Below are 19,956 nucleotides of genomic sequence, written 5' to 3'. Positions count from 1 at the left end.
TCAGGATCCGGCAGAAGTGCTGGAAATCACAGTGTGCTCACCAAGCCAGGGCACAGCTTGCACATCCCCACTGGAAGGTCTTCCTGGCTACGATCAGGGACACGAGGTGTGCTGGGGCAGGTGACACACTCGGATAGTTCCAGAGCCGGGCAGGCGATGAGCGAAGCGAGTGTGTGTGGGCTTTGTCTTTGCTCCCCCAGATACGCAGCCGTCTTGGTCTATACGTCATTTTCCCACTTGTGAGAAAGGGGTGGGGAAAAGGCACGTTTCTCTACGTCAGAAGCAGTTATGCGAGGAGCACGCTAAGGGGCTCCCTGAGATTCGGCAGAGGCGGGCTGGGGAGCATTTGCCCACTCCAGGGTCAACTACTGCTCACGTCAGCCGATGGTGGCCAAGTGGGTCTGTGGACCCTACATTGCCAGAACTATTGAAATTTCAGGAGAAGCTGGAAATCTGGATTTTTATTTGAAATAGTCCCATCTTTTGGCTCTTTTGACGCGCAGGCTCAGCGGCCATGGCTCACGGGCCCAGCCGCTCCGCGGCATGTGGGATCTTCCCAGACCGGGGCACGAACCCGTGTCCCCGGCATCGGCAGGTGGACTCTCAACCACTGCGCCACCAGGGAAGCCCAAAATAGTCCCATCTTTTAAATGCGACCTCCGAGTCTTTGGGCCAAATGGGCGCATCATTGGTCAGACCAGCCTGCAGACTGCCTTTCTGTGGGGGGTGCTTCTCCTCCACCCCTCCCATCTCTGCTTTCTGTGTTCTTCTCGCTGCATTTGTAGCTCCTCTTCAGGCCTCCCCCGGCAAAGTTCCCCTCCTGTAGCTCATCCTGACCCCTTTACCCACCAAGGCCCTTGCTATCTGGCCTCTCTGAGCAGCTGGCTTTTTAGTCCCTGGCAAGCTAAGTGGTGTTGGAAAGGGAGGGAAATGAGTGATTATTGAAAACTTTTCCTGTCCTCTGTCCGGTGGTCTCACGTGTGGTCCCGTTTAATTCTCACAGTAGAGGAGGGTAGTAAACGATGTATCAGGGAGGCTCCAGAGCTGCACAGCAGGTCAGTGGAGCTGGGATGGCTCTGCGATAACAGCTGGCGTTGGTTGGGGTATCTTTGCATTCTAAGAGCTCCTGACCCTGTGAGGTGGCAGCACAGCCTCGCTCCAGTCCAGGTGGGCTCGGCCGTCCTTGGAGATGCGCTTGGGGGACCTGCCTCTGCCTCAGAACCTGGGGTAACAAGCGTGTACCTGCAAGTCAGGTTCTGGGTGCCCCGGGAGTCAACTCTCGATTGTTTTCCGGAACATTTGTTAAGTGGTTTGAGGCCTACATCTTGCAGACTCTTGCAGCCTACGTCTTCTTCTCCGAGGGTTCCCCAGCTACAGAAGTTAAGTGCATGGCCCAGTTTAGGCCCAAGAGAGGAGCAATCCCAATTTTCTAGGCCTGGCTCAGTGCCCGGACCTCTGGGCTGTGACCTGGCCTCCCTTTCCTGAGTTCACCCCCAGAGGTGGCTGGGCGACCAGGTGCTGGCAGAGCTGGTGGCCTGAGCTCTGCTTCCAGGGGCCTCTGGCCAACCAGGGGGCCCCCTCAGCAAGCTGTGAGGAGCTTCACGCACGTGTGTGCTGGAAGGCACACACCTGGGCTTCCATACCCATCCGTCTTTTTACAAACGAGAAGCTGAGGTTCCCGGAGGGAAAGCCACTTGCTCACAGGTCACTCATATCAGCGAGATCTCCCCTTTGAGATCTAGGCTGATCTCCACAGGATCCTGGCGTGCTTTTTCCTCCGGCCATGATTTATTCATTCATTCCTCTGGGTGGGCACCTGTGGTAGGGGCTTTTGACCCCCACCCTGCTTCTGCCTGGCAAGTGAGGACAGCTGGCGGTCCACTGGGCATGAGCCCTGGGGGAAGAATCTGGACTCACCCAGAGCCCAGAACCATTGTGAGCTGAGCGCCGCAGCCCCTTCCAGCCCAGAGATCCCAGCCCACTTCTCCGGGCCTGAGGCAACTTGCAAATCATCAAGAAAGAATCAAAGTGAATTTCAGCTTCTGGACTCAAACCAGTGTTCAGGTTTCCTTCCCCAGGCTTTGTGGTCCTAGTGGGGTCCTATGGTCCTGGACTAAAGACAGCAGGTGTCCTGGAGAGGCCACCACTATTCTGGCCCTGCCCCAGACAGCACTCTCGGTGTCGATCCCGAGACTCCAGCCCTGAGACTCCAGACCAGGGCTTGAGGACCCACGCCAAGGCTGAGCTGTGCTATGCCAGCACCCAGCCTGGGTGTGAGGGGAATCCGGGCTCCCAGTGCCCAGGCAGGATCGGTTCTCCCTGGGGGCACATGGAGCCTCCCAGCGAGGGGTCCCAGAGCTAACTGCCTACAGAGCATTCTATAGAGTTACAAGTCGAAGGACTCTGAGTTGGGGGTCCTGGTCTTTCGGTTCTAGGTGTTGTTGTGACAGATGTGAAGTCTCTTCCAGGGAAACATTGAGAGAGCCTCCAAGTGTGTTTGTAGGGGAGCCTGGGGGTTGTTGAGGTACGGTTTGCTGAATTCCTTTGAGTACCGGTCCTTGAACTCCTTAGGTCCTCTAAGTAGTTGTTGAATTCACTTCCCTGGAAACATTTTGGCTTTGAATGTGCTCTGAAAACAAGGGCATTCTTGGAATATTGGCTATCAGCTCCTGGAGCAGGTGGCACTGGGGGGAGGAAAAGGGCAAGCAGGGGCAGATCGGGGTGCTGGATATAGAGGGAATGTGCTGGGGTGGGGGATGTCCCAGAGCACAGAGCTGTGGGGTGTCACCAAGCCCTGCCTCCAATGTGAACGGCCGGGTGGGCTGGGCTCCGGCAGCTCCATGACTGTGGCCCAGAACATGCTGGTGGATCTAGACTCTGCTTTTTTATTTTTAGATTGTGGGGGAAGTGGCCCAGAAAAGGTGAAGAGGAACAGGTCGCTCAGCCGCTTTGCTGAGCTTTAGCACCCAGACTGAGAAGTCAGTAGCAGATTATGGTTTTCTTAGGAAATTAGAGGCCCTAATTTTCATTCCCTGGAGACACCTGTTGAAGGCAGGGGCCTGGGATTCGGAAGCAGCTCGAGAGCTAGGGAAACCAAGATGAGGCTGGAAACGACCCCTGGCTTTGGAAAATCTGCACAGCTCAGAACTGCCACAGCGCACACTGAGCTGGCTCCGCAGTTCTGCCTCAGGCCAAGGGGTGAGGGCAGAGACCTTCCGGAGCTTCGCCGTCCGCCACATCCCGTGCTGGGGGACTGTGCTCCGCTGCCAGGTCCCCAGGCTTGGGCAGGTGGCTGAGATGCAGCTCTGGGGCTGGAGCCCTGGGGACACCTATTCAGCAGGTTCAGTGTTGGAGCGTGTGGATGGGGGTGTTCACAGAGGGATGGGTCTGGCTAGGTCAGCAAGGCTGCCCAAGCAATCTGGAGCCTGGGAAGGGTGGGAGGTGGGGCCGGCGCCCTTGAAGGACAGGAGGTTATGACCCCTTTGGGGTGGATGGGTAAGCAGAGTGTCTATATGCAGAGGTGTGGCAGACTTGCCTCCACGCTCTGCTGGGCAGGGAGATGTGGATGGGCATTGGGCTGTGCCCATCAGAGGGGGCCAGAAAACTGCCCACCAGTGACAGAGCCAGGTAACTGAAAACCAGGCACCTGTGGAAATTTCCTCCTTTAATTATCAAGCAGTGAACTAGCACAGCAGCGTTGAGCAAGGGCTCTGGACGTCCTGCCTGGTGTGAATCCTCATTCTTCCATTCTCTGGCCATGTAAGTCTTGAGTTAAGTACTGGGAATCTCTACCTCTGCTTCTTCATCTGTGAATTGGGGATCTTGACCATCCCAGGACTGGATTTATAGGACCAAATGTGGAGAGTGTGAGTTGGACCAGTGGGAGGCGTGAGTCAACACCGTTATTAATCAGATTCCTCCATCCTCATTTTCAAGTCGCTGGGTCCCACTCATCTTTAAAAGACCAACTGAAATGTCTTTTCTCCCAAACTTCTCCCATTTTTCTGAACTGTATCGCTGCTGACATTCACCTTTTCCTCATAACCCCTCCTTGTTCTGATTGCTGGCTGTGATGGGAGCTCCTTCCCGTCCCTGGTAGGATTTGCTGGTCAGGGGAAATTTGCAAATTTGCTTTGTACTCTGGGGTGGTCAGAGAGCGCGCATCCTGGCCAGGCATGCAGTCAGTGTGTTTCCTGATTGAGTGTCCCACGGAAACTTAAAAATAAAAAGGCAGCGGGACCCTACCCCATGAAGTCAGGGTTTGCATAACAATAATGGGTGTCCAGAGAAAAAGCCTTTGCAACACAAAGAGCTTTCCTGCACTGTCTTAATGGCCAGCCTCCTGTTCACAATTCATTAATGCAGAGGAAGTTATTAATGGCCGAGGGAAGCGCTTGGGTTTGTTCCGGGGAAGTGCTGGCCACAGAATGGGCCACAGTCAGCGGAGGCCTTCTCCCTGGTGCACTTGGCCCAGCTGCCTCTAACCTGTGATTCGGAGAGCTGGGTGTGAGGTGGAAATTCATTACGGCTGCCAGGGGAGAGCTTTCATAACGCAGTCCGTGCTCATGCCCGGGAGTCACAGCCACTCTCCCCAGCTGGGCGGGGCATCACGGCTGACCTTCCATCGGCTCCTGGCGAGGCCAGATGGCTCCTGTGGTCCCACATGAGGCCCAGGCAGGGAGGAGTCTGGAGGCACACACACCTGGTCCCACCTCCGTAGCTGAGCTCCATCCATGCAGGCCTCGGAAGCCGTGAGGACTGACGGAGATGTCCTGGCACGCAGTGGGTGCTCAGTCAGTGCTAGCGATCAGAGTAGCAGTCCTGGGCCTGCATCATGTGTGTGAGGACGAGCAGGCAGGCGAGGGGCAGGGTGTCCAGTGCTGGGAAAGGGTCTGGTCATGTCCTCCTTGAGAGCAGGGCCCCTTAGTTACCCAAGAATGTGCCCTCCCTGCTTCACGTTGGCGTTGGCCCTTGGGCTTCCAGGCCAGGGTAAAGTGTCCAGAGTCTGAGACTGGAAGGGCTTTATTGGCCAATGAACATTTGCCCACCAGGGCTAAACTCAGAGCCGGAGGCAGCCTCTTCCTCCTTCAAGTCCCCTGAAAACATTTTCCCCCTAATTCTCTTAATCACTTTTTCCTGTGCTGTGATTAAAGAAAAAAAATCACAATCTAAATAAACAATTAAAATTGTTTTATTATGAAATATGTTAATCAAAAACTCAGAAAACATGCATCTAGAACTTAATGAATGATTTTAAGCACCCATGTGCTACCCTTCCTTTGGAACTATGCCTGCACCCCAGAAGCCCCCGAATCCCTGTGCCCCTTTCTACTAATGTCACTTTTCTTCCCCCTAAAGGAAACCACTGTGCTGACTTTTATGGTAATGCAGCTTTGCTGACCACCTGCGTAGGCATTCAGAAACGCTACTGTCTAGTCTGAACTTTTTTGAACCGTACATGTGTACACATATAAATGGAATCATACAGGTTGTATTTTTCGTGCCTGGCTACTTTAACTCGGCATCATGTTTGGGAGATTTATCCATGTAATTAGGTTTAGCTGTCAATTCTTAACGATATTCTGTGTACATGCTCAGATCATCTGCCGATAAAGACGGTTTGCCTCTCCCTTCCCAATCCTTATACAGTCATCCCTGGGTATCCGTGGGGGATTGGTTCCAGGACGACCTCCGCGACCCCCATACCAAAACCCACCCATCCTGAGTCCCTTATATAAAATGTGGTGGTATAATGAATGCAGTTGGCCCTCCATATCCGTGGGTTTCATATCCCTGGATTCAAGCAACTGGCGGATCGATTTCAATTGGTTGGTTGAATCTGGGGATGCGAAACCTGCGGATACGGAAGGGCAGACTATAGTTTTTATTTCTCTCTTTTTTTTTTTGGCGGTACACGGGCCTCTCACTGCCGCGGCCTCTCCCGCTGCGGAGCACAGGCTCCGGACGCACAGGCTCAGCGGCCATGGCCCATGCACGGGCCCAGCCGCTCCGTGGCACGTGGGATCTTCCCGGACCGGGGCATGAACCCGTGTCCCCTGCATTGGCAGGCGGACTTTCAACCACTGCGCCACCAGGGAAGCCCTATTTCTCTTTTTTTTTTTTTGTCTGGCTGTGCTCGCTTTTGTCTGGCCATAACCTCTAGTACAGTATTGAATAGAAGTGGTGATAATAGGCATCCTTGCCTTGTTTTTTTTTTTTTAAATAACAGATTTATTGAGATACAATTCACATACCATACCATTCATCCATTAAAATGTACAACTCAGTGATTTTTAGTATAATCAAGAGTTGGGAAACCATCACTACAATTGACCTTAGAAAATTTTCATCACCCCAGACCTATTAGCAGTCAGTCCCCATTTCCCCCAACCCTCCCTGCCCCAGGTTACCACTAATATTTCTGTCTCTATAGATTGTGGACATTCTGCTATTGCCATTGTGGATATCTCATTGAATGGAATCCTACAATATCTGGTCTTTGTGACTGACCCTGGGCTTATGCCCTATTCTTGATCTCAGGGGGAAGCTCTCGCAGTTTCACAATCGTGTTTGCTGTCTGCCTTTTTATTTTTAAGATACCCTTTATCAAGTGAAGATATTTTTCTCTTGCCCTAGTTTTCTGAGAGTTGTATTTTAATTATTCTTTTAAAAAATCATGAATATAAGTGGATGTTGAATTTCATCGAATACTTTTTCTGCTGCTGTTGAGACAATCACATGATTTTTCTTTCTCAATATATTAATGCAGTAAATTACACTGATTGATTGTTTAATGTTAAACCAACTGGGCATCCCTGGAATAAACCCAAATTAGATGTGACATGTTATCCTTTCTATATATAGCTGGATTGGCTGCCATTTTGTTTAGGGTATTTTCATCTATGATCATGAAGAAATTGGCTCATAATTTTCTTTTTCTTATAATCTCCATTCCAGGCTCCAGTATTGTTTTACTTTACCCCCCAACTTAGTATAATAAAAGCAGCAGCAGAACTGCCCAGCTGTTTTATTATCTCTCCCGATTCCAAGGACTGGCTGGGCTCAGCCGGGCAGTTCTGCTGCTGCTTTTGCCTGGGGCGTCTCATGAGGTTGCAGTCAGATGGCAGCTGGGGCTGATACATACAAGACGGCATCACTTCTGTGCCTGGTGCCTTGGCAGGGATGCTGGGAGGCTGGAAGCACTCTCTCTCTCTCTCTCTCTCTCTCTCTCCCCATGGTGGCAGTTGGATGGAGGTTGGATCCTGAGAATGTAAAAGCAGAAGATGCCAGGTCTTGTTAAGACCTACACTTAGAACAGGCACAGTGTCACTTCTGCTGTATTCTATTGATTAAAGCTGCTCACAGAGCCAGCCCAGACTTAGGTGGAGGGAACCGCGCACCGGTGTGAATACTGGGAGGGTGGTTCATTGAAGGCCCTCTGTAGAGACTGACTCTATAGGTATTGAGGATACTCTGGCCTCGTGACATGAGTTGGGATGTTTATTTTTGAACCCATCTAACTTCCCAATCCTGACTATAAGCACTTTAAGAGCACTGGCCTTATCTGACTCACCTCTAGATCTTTCCAAACCACTTACCTCTGCCCCTTACACAGGGTCTGGTCTGGTGCCGAGTAAAAGGTAGTGACGTTTGGGGAAAGAAGGAAAGAAAGTCGTGCTGTTCTGGCCCTGGGAGACCCGCCTCACTTAGGAGACCCCAGTCCACTGGCCTTTGCCCTGTACTGCGGACCACTTGCTGGGCCCCAGAAACTGCTGGAGGCTTCCGTTCTTCATTCAGTACCCACTGAGCACCCTACTTTGTCAGCCTCTGAATGGGGGGCTGAGCATCCTTTGATGAATTAGATACAACCCTACCCTAAGGGGCTCAAGACTGGGCGTGGGCTTGGAGAGAGAGACACTTGTGACACTGTCACGTGCCCTCATAGAGGCCAACAAGGGCATGCAAGGTGTGGGGGAAGCCCAGAGGAGGGAGGAACTCTTTCTCTGTAGGAATGAGGAAGGTTTTCCAGAGGAAATGCTTGAGTTGGGCTTGAAGGAGCTGTAGGAGCTGACCAGTGGATGTGGGCACTCCAGGCATCTGACAGAAGAGCATGAGCAAAGGCACTGAGGCTGGCTGTTTGAGGAAGGGACAAAGTGTGAGGTTGGATGGAGCCACGGTCCTTGGAGTGGATGGTGTGGCCTCAAGATGAGCCCAGGCTCTGGAGTCAGACCAGCCATGGCCCTTCACTGCCTCCTTCCCTTTATAAGGCCAACTTAGGGGAGACCCCAGTCTCCTCATCTGTAAAATGAGGGTCGTCATGGCCATACCCAATATTGCCTGCGGTCTGTAGCGTGTGTATCTGTGCCTGGCACATCCAAGTGCCCGGTAGGCGCTGGTGATTGTTGTTAGGGTTATGAGGATGAGGCCAAGAGATCACCTGGGATCTGATTAGGGTCTGGGTTTGGATTTCTGGGGCAGAGGATCCCGCTTCCTGCAGGCGTTCACTCCTCAGTGGGAGAGGCTCTCAGCCTGAGGTCCGCGGTGTGTGCAGCTTCGGGAAAGCAGCACAGCCTTGCAGGGGCTCCTGGCTTATTTCTGAAGGTGCAGGTGTTTGGGGAACAGGGCACCTGAGGGCCAGGACATGGTCTGTCCTCATGCGGGAGGTGGTTTGGTCAGCCCTAGCCTCTCGGTGCCTAGCCGATGTCAGGAAGGCAGGGGTGGAGAACCCCAGCACTGAACATTTGTAAGGAATCTCCTTGATGTGTATGTTACCACCACTTCTCCAGGATACAGTGGGGGAAACTGAGGCTCAGAGAGGGGCTAGGACTGCCCAAGGTCACACAGTGCCTCTGCCAGAGGTAAGACAAGCCAGGGACCCAAGTGTCCCACCTGCCAGCTCCCCACACCCTGTATTGATTTCGTTCCTTTTACAGGCCCCTGCTATCATTCTCTGGCTTTAAAAACTGCAACTCACTTTCCAGAAGCCATTTCCTATGGGTGCTGATGGGTTTGCCCTTCCTGCTAATCAATGGGGCCCTGGAGGGCAGGGAGCTGAGCAGAGGGCTCCTGGCTTGTGCCCAGAGGCAGCGGGGAAGCAGGCTGCCCGTCCAGGGTTCTGGCAGCCGCCGGGAGGGAGGGTGCCGCTCATTGACATCGGATCACCTAGAACGCGTGTCCCTGCTGCTCCTCTGGCTGTGCCAGGGTCCTTGAATCTGGGTGCTGTCATCATTTGCTCGTCCCTTCAAAGGTATCCAAGCAGAAATGGGACATTGGCGCTGGCCCCGAGACTGGGTCACAGCATGAGGGACGGTCGGCTGAGCCGACTCCTGTCAGGGAGCATTTGCTGAGTGAATAAGCAGATGTTGGGACAGTGCGTGCACACGTGGAATTACCACAGGGAGGGATTTCGAGTCCACTCCTCCAGTATAACCTGCCAAATTAACCTGGGGATTTTGGCATTAATCAGATTGGGGAACTCTGTGATGACCATAGTTTTTCTTTCCATGGGGTATTGAGGAAGCTTAGAACCTGGGAGTTGGCAACCTTTGAGCAATTAAAATATGCCCCCTCAGTCAGGAAAGATAGACTCTCCCTCCTTTTCTCCCTCCCCCAAACATTCAAGTGCTTACTTTGTACCCACATTGGAAATATTAGCTCTGCAATCAGGGCTGTGTGGGTGACATAGGTGAAAGCCCTTACCCTGCAAGTTTGGGAGGTGCGGTGGGTACAAAAATAAACACAACTCATGGTAAAGAGGCAATCAAAACCGTAACACAGGCACAGGAGAAAGCACTTTGGGGGTTCTGTGGTAGTAGTCACCCAGGAGTGAATTGGACCCTGTTGTGTATTTGATTACTGGTGAACACGCTTAGCCACTGCATCTAAAAATCTCTGCCTGAATACTGCAGGCGTCTACTAACACTGCCACCCGAATATTCCTTGTAAACTGTAAGGAACTGGTATTAGGAATCACAGAATATGTTTATTCATTTATTTACTTTGCTATAAAGCAACAAAAAAGAACTGAACTGTAGTATTTATGTGAAACGTCTCATAAATCCACTTACTCATTTCCTTGCTCCATACTCTTCACCCTTAACCTGAACGTTCGACAAGAAATCGATGTGTGAGAGCTCTACTTGTAACCAAAATTATCGTTCATGTGCCTTTCTATGGTGAAAATGTGCTTTCGGCAGAGAGGAGACAGAACTAACTTAATTTTTCCTGTCAGTCTCTGTAGTAGATCAATTAAACTGCCAAGGAGATCAACTATTTCAGACTGTATTTATTACATTAAGTATTTATGTTCAGGCCAAGCCTTTAAAGCATGATGTCATATAGGAATGTAGGCCGATTCGATCAATTCAGCAGAATTTGCTGTAACGTAATGGAAATCTAACTGTGTGTTTTAATTTAGTGTCCGAGAGGTAGCAAGTTCTTCAAACAACATAATTTTCAGGCTGCATTTGGGGACTTGGAGGCTCTTGTACAGGCTTTGGTGATGGCATGCGTGGTACGGTGAGAGGGAAGAAATTGTGGCCTTTTAAGGGCTTTGCTGGCTGATGGTTGGTCGTGTCCCATGCCAGGGATCACTGACTTCGATCCCGGCCGAATGGGAGATAGACAGGATGTTCCTGGTGGGTCTTCCATGGTCAGCCCTCAGCTCCATGTTCACCAGTCAGTTACTCTAGTGCAGACTGAAGCCATTAGCAGTCGTGGAGTCTCAGCCGGGTGCTGAGGGTACAGCTCTTATTCCTTAGAAACCTCAGTGGAACTCTGCCCTAAAGGAGAGCGTCTATCCCATCATTTGAATGAAAGGAGAAGGGAAATCATGAGTCACAAAAAAGACACTCTTACTGTGAGAGTAATACTTGGTCAGTTTAGAAAAAGGGAAAGTACAGCAAAACCCAAAGAAAACTATAAAAATCATTGGTAATCTTAGCATCCAGAATCAACCACTATGAATATTTGCTACTGGTATGTTTGCTTTCTTCCCATTTATAAATATATATCGCTAATAAATGTATGTATTTTAGGGAATTCCCTGGCGGTCCAGTGGTTAGGACTCGGTGCTTCCGCTGCCGGGGGCCTGGGTTCAATCCCTGGTCGGGGAACTAAGATCGTGCAAGCCACACAGCCAAAAGAAAAAAAAATTATTTAGTTTAGAACTTATTTAGAATTTTAAAATTTTAATTAAAAAGTTTAAATTTATAAATATTTTCTGTTGCTAAATAAAATTGTATATTATACATACTTGTGACCACATATGGATATGGTATATGGCTGCACGTATGCATATATACATATGTGCTATGCAAATATATGTATGTATTGTGTATATATGTATATGTATGTATATAAATATACATACCTACACCAAAAAGGGATCATTTTTACTTACTGTTTCTTAACCTACTTTTTAAACCTAATATTTTATTATTATTATTTTTTTATGGCACCAAATATCCTCCTACAACATAATTTTGTCATAGCTTCAGTGCGTTCAACATGGCAATTATAACTCATTCAATCAACTCTCTCGTATCGGGCGGTCAGGTTATTCATAGTTTTTTGGTGCTATGTGCCACATGGGGATGACTTCCTTTGTAGCTAATTTAATTTTTAGCCCATTGGTGATTGTAGCTTTTTGATAGATTAAAAAAAGAAAAGAAAAGAAAAGAAAACTAGAGCCCCAAGTCTGGAAATCTGGTTATTAAAAGATGAGACTTTTAAAGTTTGTTTGGCTTACTCCTCAAGATTCTATTGGCAGAATAAATTTTTCTACTTTTTGGTCTCATGGAAAAGGCTTCGCCAATGAACCCACACAGCTGTGAAAACAGTGTAGGGATACGCAGGGTGGAGGATGCTCACAGCACAGTCACGCATCTCGAGGCACTGTTCATTCTTCGTGTCCTCCCGGGGATGCTCAGAGCAACTGAGTTCTTCGCCGGCCGCTGAACTGAATGCGTAACTTGAATAAGCTGTGAATTGTGAATTATTCTTGCCCTTTATTTTGTATGGGGTCATGGAAATAATAATTGTTGCAGGACTTAGTGCTAGGTCCTTTATAGAATTTCTCCTAAGGTAGGTGTATTACCTCCTCTTACAGATGAGGAAGCTGGAGCTTGGAAAGTTGGTGAGAAGAAGTCCCATGACTAGTTAACGGTGGAGTCAGGAGCCAGACTTCAAAGCCCACTTTCTTCTTCCTCAGCAGGCTGTATCCGGCTTTCAGACCCCAGAGATGTCTTATCGCCACTCTCGTGTTATAGGATTTTGATAATTATGACTTGGTTTTGGGGTAGACATTTTCTAAAGTGTCTGTCACCACCCTGACATAATAAAGAAGAGGACAGAGCCTCTCTCACGGCCGACTCTGTGTCGCCCCATCATTAATAGACGCAAGCTTTGTTCGGTTTTCAAAGCCCTTTCAAACGTCATCTCTTGTGATGGTTCCTGTTGTTGTCTGGTGACGGATGGCTTCCGGCCATCCTGAGACGTGCTACTTTGCTTGCCTTGTACTAAATGGCCCCAGGTTACTGTCATGTTAATTTTTGGGGCTGTTTTATAATTTTTTGTCTCTTTTCTCAATATTACCCATTAATGTTTCTGCTATTACCTTTCAAGCTTGCGGCAGCCTTGTAAGACAAACAACTTATGTTAGCAGTGCACTTGGAAGAGTCTTTCAGCACGTGGTGAGGGCTTTGAGACTGCTTTTCATGGGAAAAGCGCATGCGTTTTGGAGTCTGGTTTTTTTTCTCGGTAACTATCTGTTCATCTGCTGCCCTGAACATTGCAAAGGATGCGTCCCTATTTTGCTACTACTGGTTTTCAGTAGTGCTCCAGGTTGATGAAGTTTTTTAGGCAGAGGCACATGGAGAAATCTCGTACTGCTGTTGGTACTGTGGAATCATGGAGAAATCAAGAGTTAGGTCTAAAAGGATCCTATTTGTAGGAATCACTTTTTTTTTCCTGTGTTAAAAAATGGTTAAGGCAGACGCTGTTTGTTGGACAATTTAAGTTCAACCGAAATCAATTGAAATTCTGAACACACGTTAAAATTGGAAGGAAAACTTAGCTTTGTAATTCACATCCCATTCTAAAACCACTCATTTTTTTGTTGAAAGGATTAAAAAACTTGTCCAATAGCCCATATTGTGCATGAAGATTTCTACAACATCCTGTCAAGGGAGCTTCAGGATATTATGACCAGAAACCCATCACCTCCCAGAGAGAGCCCACCACACATGCATAGCACGCTGACGGTAAAGAAAAGAAAACCCTTCTTTCTCTCACTCCACCCACTGCTTCTATTCAACCCACCCCCAGAGAGAGGCAGTTACCTCATATCCACTGTGCCTAAATGGCCCCGGTTCTTTCACTTTTCCCTCCTCCCCCCAACTCCCTCCCTCTGGCCTGACGGGTCTGACCATGACTTTCCCCTCCCTTTTCCTGCAGCTTCTGCCTCGGCAACCCACACAATATGGCGTCACAGTGAACTTACTGTGAAGTCGTATGGACCACGTGCTCTACTGCAGAGACACATCCCCCTCTCGACAGTTGGATCCTTGGGTGCAGAGCACAGACTTCACACGTTTCCCTGATAAATATCATCGAATGAGATTTGTCTCCTTGTTCGCCTTTGATCTTGTCTGCTGTCCAGATGGCCTCTCTTAGTCTTGCCGGCATCTGCCGTCTGGGTCGGCATGTCTTCCATGTTCTCATCCAGGGAGGGCAGGGCAGTGTGGAGAGGAGGTGACTCCCAGTGGCTCATTTTTCAGCATTCCTCCAGGTAGCTGTTCAGATGTTTTTGAGTCCACCTATGAGTATTGCCCCCCTTTGATGGACACTCAGCTGTTGTTCAGACTTGGGGTGCTGATGAGGAAAGAGGGTGACGTCTGTGAGGGGCTTCATGCCAAAGACTTTTGTTGGCCTGGGTGCACCTCTCACGGTCTGTTGCCCTGCTTTAGAAATGCCCACCCAAAGGGCACAGTGCAGTCATGAGACAGAGGCAGGGCTCAAGGCAGGTGTACAAACTGCGTAATGCTTCCTCAGCCAGAGATGGGGTGGGTGAGATCGGTTGAGGGTGCCTCTCACAAATGTGTGTGGGTGGCCTGAGGCACTTTGGGGGTCCTCACCCACTGGAGGGGCAAGAAGGAGTTCCAGCCTTGAGCGGTCCTCATTTTCCCGATGACCTTGACCTGAACTCTCTTTTAGCTCTTACAGTTTTGTTTTTAAGAATTTATTTTATTTTATTTTGTTTTAGTTTTAATTGTGGTGAAATACACACATGATAAAATTTTCTGTCTTAACCATGTCTAAGCGTATAGTTCAGAAGTGTTGAATATGTCCTTATTATTTTACATGTGCTTGATATTATATATATTATACATTATAAACCGTCACCACCATCCATCTCCAGAGCTCTGTCATCTTTCCAAACTGAACTGTGTGCCCATTACACCTTAACTCTTCACTCCCATACCCTCAGCCTCTGGCAACCACCATTCTACTTTCTGTCTCTATGAATCTGATTACTCTAGGAACCTCATACAAATGGAATCATATAGAATTTGTCTTTTTCTGACTGGCTTAGTTCACCTAGCATAATGTCCTTGAGGTTCATCCACGTTGTAGCCTGTGTCATAATTTCCTTCCTTTTTAAGGCCAAATAATATTCCACTGTACGCATAGCCCTTACGGTTTTAAACCAGGGTCACCCAGAGTCATTGGGTTCATCTGGTCCCTGGTTTCCCCATGTCTAGTGTAGGGGGTGAACTAGGCGAGCCACACAGACTCTCTCCCTCCTGCAGCCTCCATTCTGTGAGTTAACTTATTTCTTTACCTCTGAATCTGGGTTTTGTGGGCCAGGAATATATTGCTAGTTATTGGTGGCTTTTGCGGGGACTTGCCTGCTGCAGGTGTGACCTGGCAGGTGTAGCTGTGGATCCAGGAGGCTCTGTCTTGTCCACGTAGCACTTCTTCATCTTGCAGGTGACATACTCATCACTGAGTCACAGACTAGTTAACTCCTTCTTTGATGTTACATCAGGGCAAGGCCTTGCTGGGGACAAGAACCAGCCCGAGACATGCACATTGAGTCTGTGCCGCTCTCGGGCTGGCCTGACTTGGGGTCAGCTGCTCAGGCCTGGGCCTGGAGACTGTGGCCCTTGCAGGTCCCCCAAAGCCCGTAGCCTCAGTCAAGCTCCCACCGCTGAGAGGGTTCACTGTGCTCTGTTCTCTTCCCACATGAGCTCCCCTCGGGAAGGACTTGGAGGGGAGGAAGGCCTCCCCTGAAGGGAGGGTCCTCGCCCTCGGGATGGCCCCCCAGGCTCAGGGCACAGGCGCTGTTCCCAGCCAGGACCGAGCCCACGCAGGGGCTGAGACTGCTGTCAGCGTGCGGCTGTCCGTTTGAGCCACTGGGAGAAGTGGGACCATCAGGATAACAGGGTTTGGCCCCATGTAACTTTTTGTTTGTTTCCTGCTGTCTCTGGAAACATGACCGGGCTAGAGTCAGCCAGGGGTGCGGGGTGTGGGACGGGCTCTCGGGATTTCCTGTGTAAACTGGGCACTTGTGATTCAGCTCGCGCTCATCTTTCCATCTGCTGCCTGCTGTACTGGCCCCTCCGTCAAAACTGAGGCAGGAAGTGATGGCCGCGCGTTAACCTCCTCTTAGACTAGAGGAGAAGGGAAAGGCCACTGGAAGGTTCTGGTCCCACTTCTGTCATGAACTGTGAGAACTTGGGCCGTTACTGGAGTCTCGTTTCCTTGCCTGGAACATGGGGCTGAGTGATGCCCTCCCCTCAGGATGGCCAGAATGGTGACGAGAGGCCACACTAGGTGCTGGTAAGGGTGAGCTTCCTTTTGCCTCTGACAGGCTTGGAAAGGAAGAGAAAGATGCCCAAATGTGCTTCGAGAGAGAAAGGAGCCTGGCTGCGGCACAGGGAAGGCTGTCCCCGGGAAAGGAGGGTGGCAACGTCCCAGCTGCTGGCATAGCTGAAGGCTGATTCTACACGTGAGCCCCGGGGCTGGGCGGCCCTCCCTTGCCTCCCTCCTTCCTGCCACAGATGTTTCCCATAGGCCTGGCCCGTCCCAGGCACTGTGCTAGGTGTTGGGGACAAAGTAGTGAATGAAGCAGAAAAATACTTGCCCCCTTGGGGGTTTGTAGGGGCAGGTAGACAAGAAAGCAGTCACAAACCATTGAGGATCCACTTACCGCCTGTGGCCAGTGCCTGAAGATGTGAGGGTGAAGCTCTGACGGAGCGTAACGGGGGATCCTGCCCTGGATGAGGAGGTCCCGAAGGGCCCCCTGAGGACATGATGGTCAAATGGAGCCCTAAGGACAGAGAGGGAGCCCCAAGCCGGAGGGAGGGCATCTTCACGCCCAGGCAGAGCTCGGCCAAGGGCCCAAGGGAGGGGGAGGAACGTGTCCTCTTTCCAGATGGAGGGACACGCTGGTTAAGGAGCCGGCCCTCTGCCCGGTGTGACGACCGGCTCTGCCACTTAACTATTTAACCTCAGTCTCCTCATCTGCAAAAGGGGATAATCACAGAGCCAACTTCCTAGGATTGTTCCAAAGCTGCAATGCGTGAAGTCATGGTGTGCTTACAAGCGCGGTGCCTGGTACCTACACGTGTTTGCTCTAGCGAGTACAGCTCCTGTGTAGGGCTTCGCTGTGACGGTGGTTTGAGCATCTGAAAGGAGGCCTGGGCGGCACATGAGAAGGAGGACGAGAGGGCAGTGGGGGCCCCAGCACTCAAGGGCTTGAAGGTCACAGGGAGGAACTTGGATTCATTCAACAAATACGGATTTTGGTCCCAAAATACTCCCTATTTGCGATGCTGCTTCTTCCAAAGCTGGTGCTGCACTTTCAGAAGAGCCAAGGGGTGGGTGGAGCCTGGAGGGCTGGCTTTGCCGGCCCCTCCCAGGTCTTAGGCCTCCGGGACAGGCACCGACTCCCAGCTAACTGTCCTTGGCAGGGCCACGGTGCACCGTCTCCTGCTGCCCTGGTGGGATGGGGCTCCGGAGCCGGCTGGGGGCGGAGGCTGTGGCGATGCTCATCTCCTGCAGGAATCACACGTGGCGCATGGGGCACTGTTTGACCTGTCCAGAGACTCAGGAAGTCTCTCAAATTATGTCATGTCAGCAGCCGTGTCCACCCACCCAGTCTGGGTGCAGGTCTGTGACTCCGGCCACCACACCTGCGCTTGTGGTGGTGTCAGCATTGCTCAACTGTCCCCTCAGAACTTGGATAGCCATCAGGACCTCAGGATTCCATGGCCAGACTCTCCATATCCCCTCACACACACACACACGCACACACACACACACACGCACGCGTGCGCACACACACACACACATACACACACACACCTTTCTCTCTGTTTTTCCCCATCTTGGAAATGGCACCTTCATTCGGGTGCTCAGGCCCAAACCTAGGTGTCATCTGTGATTCCTTCTTTTCATCAGCCTCCACCTGCAGTCCAAGGACAATTTGCACAGGTGCTAACCTTGAGCATAAACCCAGCATCTGGCCACCTCTCATCACCTCCCCTCTAGTCACCTCGGGCCAAGCCGCCATCAGCTGGGCCTGTGTTACTGCAATAGCCTCCCCATCCTCTCCCCGATGCAGTGAAGCTCCAGACACTCTCTACTCAAACCCGCTGGGGCTTCCCCTCCCTGCGTCCCGCCTGGCCCTGGCGGCCCCCGACTCATCCGCTGTCCTCCTCCCCTGTAGCCTCTGGCTTTGGTCACTCGGAATGCCCTGCTGCTCTCTGAGCCGTGCTCTCCCCACTTCGGTGCCATTGCACTGGTCTCCTCCCCAACTGTCGTGCTCTCTCCTGGGCCTTCACGTGTCTGTTTCTCTGACGTTGCACTCAGGTATCTACCAAGCATCACACTCCATTCCCATTTTAAATAGCACTTACTGCCGCCTGCCTTTGCATGAGGGATGCCTGGGCTGTGGTGTGCCTCTCCACCGGAGCTGTGCTCCATGAGGCCGGGGATCTTGCTGCCTTATTCCTGCTGAGTGGTCACTAGGGTCGAGACCAGTGCCAGGTGTTCATGGGCCAGTCATTGAATAAATGCACCGTTGAGGGTGACCTGTGAGAACGGAGGCTCCTCAACACCGGCCCTGTCCCTGGAGTGGTTTATGCAGTGCTGGCCGGCACGCTCGGGGCCAGGCAATTGTTCCTACGTCCCATTTCACACATCGGACCTGTGCTGAGTGCTTTCCAAACTGAGGCCATCAGAGCTTCTCAAACCTTAGTTCACGGTGCCCTGAGGGTCCCTTGAACCTCAGGTTAATGTTTCGTGACTCTCCTGGGCCATAAAAAATACCTACCAGTTCTGTTCATTAAATGGTTAGGTCCAAGTAACTCAGTGAGTGTTTATGTCCCAACAACTTAGTAGCCATTTGAAAAATATCACTTATAAATTGAAAGAAAAGTAATATTTTCCTTTTATTCTTAAATAGCTACCATTACTTTCTAATGGGATTACACCAATGGGCTCTGCATGGCTTCTCTAACCGCGGAATCAGGTTGGATGCCACCACCCCTCATTTTATGTTCCGTGTGGATTTTTGTGTGGTACTTGCAAAATCCAGCTTCACAAATGTATGACATCCTTGAAGGGAGTGCAGTGAGATCTCCTGATGAAGCTGTGAGCTGCCTCGTCCAGCAGCTTCACGGTGTCCGGCAGATGCGGCTGGCTTCCCCTTGCCTTTGAAAATTTAAAATATCCCCGCAGGGCCCTTGTGAGTTCTTAGGGGTGCTTTGACACGTAGTTTGTGGTGTGTGGCATTGCTTCACTGGATCCTCATAATGATCCTGTGAGGTGGGGATCATTTCATTTTACAGGAGGAAAAGCCCGGGCTCAGAGAAGTCAAGATACTGGTCTAAGGCCACACAGCTGGTTGGTAAGGGAACCAAGACTGGTCGGTTCTCCCTGATACTCTGGTAATCCCTTGGCCTATCAGCTGGATCTCTTAAGCTGTGCATCTTTGGGGTCCTGAGCACTTGTTACCTCTCCCTTTAGTGTTTGGAACCAAACAGAATCAATCAGCCCTTTGCCCGCACCCAAGTCTGAGAGAGCGAAATGTGGACAGTGATGGCAGCCTGTTGTTTCTCCTTCTTCCAGGGGGCCCACTGTGCTCTTGCTGTGTCCCAGACCCCATGGGGCTCTCCTTCCTCCCCCCCTACGGCTGTCAGACTAACCGCACGGCCAGCGTGGCAGCCCTGCGCATGAAAGCTCGTGAGCACTCGGAGGCCGTCCTGCAGTCGGCCAACCTCCTGCCGTCCAGCAGCAGCAGCCCCAGCCCTGCGGCCAAGCCGGCGCCCCCCGACGGCAGCCAGGACAAGACCCCTCCCATCAAGGAACAGAGCGAGGGTGAGAAGAGTGTATGAGGGTCCCGAGTGCCCAAGCCCGCCGTGCCCTCCCCCCTTTGCTTCTCCCAGCCTCAGCCCCCATGGAAAACTCTCCAAAGAGCGAGGAAGAAGCCTGCTGCCCAGGGCCTCCTCTCGGACTCAGGAAAGGAAGCGAGACCCACGGCTCCCCGGTCTCTGGAGAGTGCCTCTGGAGTACCGCCAGCGGGGCTGTTTTGTCCTGGCTTCTTTGGCGACAGATCCCAATGGTACTCATGGGTACCAGAGTCTGCTCCGTGGTGAGACCCCTGGGGTTTCCATCTTGGCCCAGAAGTCTGGAGGGAAGGAGAGTTATTCACCCCATCACCTTCCTGTCCCTCTCCTGGGCCACCTTTGAAGGTCAGCAACCCAAAAAACCATGGCATGGGTCATCTTTGAGAGACGCCCAGAGCTAAGTCTCATGCTATGAAATGGGACAGTCCCCCCTTACATTAAGAACCAGGAAACTGGTGTGATCCCAACCAACTCTCTTCCCTCCGCCAAGACTAGCAGCAATGCCATCCTTTCTCATGCTGGAGGATGCTGGCTGTGGGCT

General features: G+C 51.1%; 1 protein-coding gene across 1 annotated transcript in view; it reads left to right on the top strand.

The window, feature by feature from the left end:
- DRGX (dorsal root ganglia homeobox) overlaps positions 1-19,403 on the top strand; it is a 30,373-nt gene extending 10,970 nt beyond the window's left edge. Inside the window, exon 6 of the mRNA XM_060126818.1 lies at positions 19,138-19,403. Within this exon, the coding sequence (XP_059982801.1) occupies positions 19,138-19,403 (266 nt within the window). The remainder of the gene's footprint in view (positions 1-19,137) is intronic.
- The last annotated feature ends 553 nt before the right edge of the window (positions 19,404-19,956 follow it).

Source organism: Lagenorhynchus albirostris, chromosome 16 (assembly GCF_949774975.1).
Source record: "Lagenorhynchus albirostris chromosome 16, mLagAlb1.1, whole genome shotgun sequence".
Taxonomy (NCBI): Eukaryota; Metazoa; Chordata; class Mammalia; order Artiodactyla; family Delphinidae; genus Lagenorhynchus; species Lagenorhynchus albirostris.
Note: the sequence above shows the minus strand (reverse complement) of the source record. Positions and strands in the feature narration are given on the sequence as shown.